The 5,063-nt window shown below is 52.7% G+C and overlaps 1 protein-coding gene across 1 annotated transcript; it reads left to right on the top strand.

Moving 5' to 3' along the window:
* Positions 1–2,170: 2,170 nt before the first annotated feature.
* LOC141823771 (uncharacterized) lies at positions 2,171–4,768 on the top strand. Its single transcript, XM_074711012.1, has one exon. The coding sequence runs from the start codon at positions 2,171–2,173 to the stop codon at positions 4,766–4,768; it is 2,598 nt and encodes an 865-aa protein (XP_074567113.1).
* Positions 4,769–5,063: the final 295 nt, after the last annotated feature.

Genomic DNA, 5,063 nt, shown 5'->3' with positions numbered 1-5,063 from the left:
TAAAACAAGCACCTAGGACATGGTATGAAATATTATCAATATATCTAGTATCTAAGGATTTTAACCAAAGACAAATTGACCCTCATTATTTGTTAAAACTATAGAAAAAAATTTCTTCATAGCTCAAATCTATATAGTGATCCAGAAGTATTACCACTGTTCCGGGGATGAACCAAGAAGCTAGTCAGGGTCAGACTCGAGTCAAATGTTGTTCCTATTGCGTAGGTTCCGCACGATTAAGTCAATATCTTCGGGTATCAAGCACGTCCCGACAAAGCATACTCATTCGGCTAGCTACACGCCGAATCCTCCCAGCGGCTAGCTACACGCCGAATCCTCCCATTCGACTAGCTACACGCCGAATCCTCCCATTCGGCTAGCTACATGCCGAATCCTCCCATGCGGCTAGCTATACGCCGAATCCTTCCATTCGGCAGGCACCTCGCCGAATGCCTCCGTTCGGCCCCATACATACTAGATTGCCCCCATTCGGTCATACGCTCGTCAACTCCCTCCATTCGGCAATGCACACATCGAATCTCTCCATACTACTACGGCTTCACCGACTCGCCTGTCCACACTCTCTATTGACCACTTGCCATACAGTGCACTGGCCCACCTCATCATGATTTTCTGACAAGCCCACGCCCCCTATATTTAATGCTATCTGTCTGCGGCTTGCCCCGCTGTATCTTTGGATGGTGACAACATAATACTTTACCGGCGATGGGACAAGGGACTCGATAATTCATGCCACTTCATTAATCATGATGAGACATTCCTTAAATGATGACGTGACAGGTATGCACGTTCATCTCTTCTTAAAAAGACCACTTTGGACGACAGGTAGAGCTCTCTCGCAACTCTCATACTCCCAACTACTTTTTTCCTACTGTTCATCATCTTCTTCTCCCTCCGTCCCTGACTTGATCGTCGGAGTGGTCGCGCCAGGGCACCCCCTGGCCTTCCTACTGACGATTCCTGTGTTCTCAGGCCACCCCTGAGGCTGTTGCTGATCATCATCCACTCCGGCAAAGTCTCCGACGATCGTGAAGCTCTCATCGTCTCCACCATCGGCTACTGTTCAGAACCATCTACAAGGAGGCCCGGTGACACGTCCTGAAGCTGTTCTCAACCGTACTACTACGGGTCAGACTCGAGTCAAATGTTGTTCCTATTGCGTAGGTTCCGCACGATTAAGTCAATACCTTCGGGTATCAAGCACGTCCCGATAAAGCATACCCATTCGGCTAGCTACACGCCGAATCCTCCCATTCGGCTAGCTACACGCCGAATCCTCCCATTCGGCTAGCTACATGCCGAATCCTCCCATGCGGCTAGCTATACGCCGAATCCTTCCATTCGGCAGGCACCTCGCCGAATGCCTCCGTTCGGCCCCGTACATACTAGATTGCCCCCATTCGGTCATACGCTCGTCAACTCCCTCCATTCGGCAATGCACACATCGAATCTCTCCATACTACTACGGCTTCACCGACTCGCCTGTCCACACTCTCTATTGACCACTTGTCATACAGTGCACTGGCCCACCTCATCATGATTTTCTGACAAGCCCACGCCCCCTATATTTAATGATATCTGTCTTCGGCTTGCCCCGCTGTATCTTTGGATGGTGACAACATAATACTTTACTGGCGATGGGACAAGGGACTCAATTATTCCTGCCACTTCATTAATCATGATGAGACATTCCTTAAATGATGACGTGACAGATATGCACGTTCATCTCTTCTTAAAAAGACCACTTTGGACGACAGGTAGAGCTCTCTTCTCTCAACTCTCATACTCCCAACTACTTTTTTTCTACTGTTCATCATCTTCTTCTCCCTCCGTCCCTGACTTGATCGTCGGAGTGGTCGCACCAGGGTACCCCCTGGCCTTCCTACTGACGATTCCTGTGTTCTCAGGCCACCCCTGAGGCTGTTGCTGATCATCATCCACTCCGGCGAAGTCTCCGACGATCGTGAAGCTCTCATCGTCTCCACCATCGGCTACTGTTCAGAACCAACAACAAGGAGGCCCGGTGACACGTCCTGAAGCTGTTCTCAACCGGAACATAATTTGGCGCCGTCTGTGAGAAGATTCTTCGCCCGGATTTGAGATGCCAACGGACGAACCTCCCCAGCCTCCTCAACCTTACTTTGTCGCCATGACACAAGAAGACTTTGATAGGGCAGTGGCCACCGCCGTCCTGGCGATTTCTCAGCAGCAACAACAACAGCAGCAACAGGTACCAGCTGGCCCTTCAAGACTTCGTTCATTTTCTGCTGAAGCACCCCCAGCGCCAGCGCCGGCGCTGGCCCCAGCTCGCCGGTTGTTCGAGCCCATTGAGGCTCATCATACTCAAGCCCACCAAGCTCCAGCCCATTTCGCCCAGATCCATCAGGCTCCAGCTTATCATGCGCCAGCTCAACAGGCCCATCAAGCCCATCAGGCCCAGGGCCCACCGCAACCGTACCTATTCGAAGATTACGGAGGGATGTCCGTAGAATCCGCAGCGGCCAGGACTCCGCCTCGACGCCCCCCACGTGGCAAAGGCCCGCTCCCTGGGGAAGGCAGCAGCTCCCATAAATCCTCCTTCGCTGCCTGGATTTTAGAAGAGGAACTTCCACGCCACTTCCGCGCCCCTCAGCTTGTGGACTACACTGGAGCAACGGACCCGGAAGACCACTTGGGCAAGTTTGAAAATGCTGCCACCCTGCATCAATACACTGACGCTATCAAATGCCGGATTTTCCTAACGACTTTGACTGGTGCTGCGGTCCGTTGGTTCAACCATCTACCGCCAGCCTCCATATGCTCCTTCAATGATTTCCGGAGTTCCTTTCTAAGGCACTTCGCCACCAGCCGCACTTACCGGAAGACCGTGATGGACCTCTTTGCCATCAAACAGAAGTCCAAGGAATCACTCAAGGACTACCTGCGCAGATTTAATCAAGGAGCGCAAGAAGTCCCGGCAGCTCCTTCGGAAGTCCTTGTCAGTGCCTTCTCTCAGGGACTGATAGAAGGAGACTTCTTCCGGTCGCTCATCAAAAAGCCTCCAGAGAACTTCGACATGCTGATGACCAGAGCCGACAAGTACATACATGTGGAAGAAGCCCAATCGGCTCGGCGGATCAATGCCGACACCTCCTCTCACGGCGGTCAGAATCGACAGCCCGCTCCGGTTGCTCGAAACGAGCATCGCCCACCACCTCAACCACTCAGAAGGCCGGAGCCGGAACATCCAGCTAGACAGACAGGTGGTCATCGTGCCATTCAAGCAGTAGACTCCCGGCCCACTCACGCATCAGGGCCTTCACGATGGCTGCCGCGCTTCTGCGCATATCATAAGTCAAGAACTCATGACACTCGGGATTGCCATCAGTATGCCCGGGTCCTCCGTGAGACAGAAGACCAGCGTTCACGAGGAATGAGGCCTGCCCCTCAACACCTGCAGGAGACTCACCATCAAGCCACCGCTCCATTGCTGCCACCTTCTCCTCGAGCTGCCCCCAAGCGCCACCGTTCTCCTAGAGAGCTCACTCCCCCGGTACAAAACGAAGGAAACCGCGGTCAAGGGTCCGGCTCCCGTGACCCCCGAGCCGGCAATCAAGATAATGCCCCCCTCGGTAATATTCTTATGATTACAGGGGGAGCCACTGATGGAGATTCCAATCGAGCCAGGAAAGCTTATAGCAGACAACTGGAAGTCTGCGGTGTGACCGGAGGAAGTCAAAGCACGGGGCCCGTCATTGGTTTTGGACCCCAAGACTTAGAAGGAGTTGAAACTCCTCATGACGATGCGCTGGTCATCAAGGCCACCATCGCTAACTATGAGATATCCAGAGTATTTGTTGACACCGGCAGCTCTGTCAACATCATCTTCATGTCAGCCTTCAAACAGATGCAAATCGATTTGGATGACTTAGAGCCGATGGCCACTTCTCTTTATGGCTTCACGGGGAATGAAGTGCGCCCTCTGGGACAGATCCGTCTGGCCATCTCCCTTGGTGAGGAACCAGCTAGAAGGACAAGGTACTGCTTCTTCACCATAGTGGATGCTCCCTCTTCTTATAATGTGATCCTAGGGCGACCGACACTCGGCGCCTTCTCCGCCGTCGTCTCTACCTACCATCAGAAGATCAAGTTCCCTGTGGGGGACTTAGTAGGGGAAGCAAGAGGCAACCAGTTGACGGCGAGGCGTTGCTATGTTGACTCGGTCCGTACTGAGGTCAGGAAGACTCGGCGGACCCAAGGAGCAGAGGTGCACGCTGTGCAAGAAGCGCCGAACCCTCGTGCTGCTACCGAAAAAGAACTCCTGCAGATATGCCCTGATCGTCCGGAAGCAGCCGTGCAAGTTGCCGCCGAATTGCCATTTGAACTGAAGCAGGAGTTAGCCGAATGCCTTCGTCGGAACCAAGATGTCTTCGCCTGGGATCCGGCCAATCTGACGGGAGTTTCTCCTGACATCGCCATGCACCGCCTCAACGTCCTGCCGGGAGCTCGCCCCATCAAACAGAAGAGACGCCACTTCGGCCCCGAGCAGAACAAGGTGATTCGAGATGAAGTGCAGAAGTTGCTGAAATCTGGATACATCAAGGAGGTGCACTTCCCTACTTGGCTCTCCAACGTGGTGCTGGTGCCAAAGCCCGGGAACAAATGGAGGGTCTGCGTGGATTTCAGGGATCTGAAACAAAGCTTGCCCGAAGGACTGCTATCCACTGCCTCGTATAGATCAGCTAGTCGACTCGACCTCCGGTCATGAATACATATGTATGCTTGATGCTTATCAGGGATATCATCAAATCCCTCTTTCTGTAGATGACCAAGACAAGGTCAGTTTTATAACGGCAGATGGAACTTTCTGTTACACTGTGATGCCATTCGGACTCAAGAATGCAGGAGCCACTTACCAACGCTTGATGGACAAGATCTTCCGGCATCAACAAGGCCGCAATATCGAAGTATATGTGGATGACATACTGATCAAGTCCGAAAGGGGAAGCTCCCTCATTGCCGACATAGAAGAAACCTGCAACACCCTACGCCAATATGGTCTG

The sequence above is a fragment of the Curcuma longa genome, chromosome 3, assembly GCF_044706935.1.
Source record: "Curcuma longa cultivar G26 ecotype Majalengka, Jawa Barat chromosome 3, ITB_CL_G26_1.1, whole genome shotgun sequence".
Lineage (NCBI taxonomy): Eukaryota > Viridiplantae > Streptophyta > Magnoliopsida > Zingiberales > Zingiberaceae > Curcuma > Curcuma longa.
The sequence above is the reverse complement of the archived record's forward strand: the minus strand, read 5'-3'. Positions and strand labels throughout refer to the sequence as shown.

Coding starts and splice junctions, on each gene's coding strand:
- LOC141823771 (XM_074711012.1), top strand. CDS start 2,171: ATGACACAAGAAGACTTTGATAGGGCAGTGGCCACCGCCGTCCTGGCG.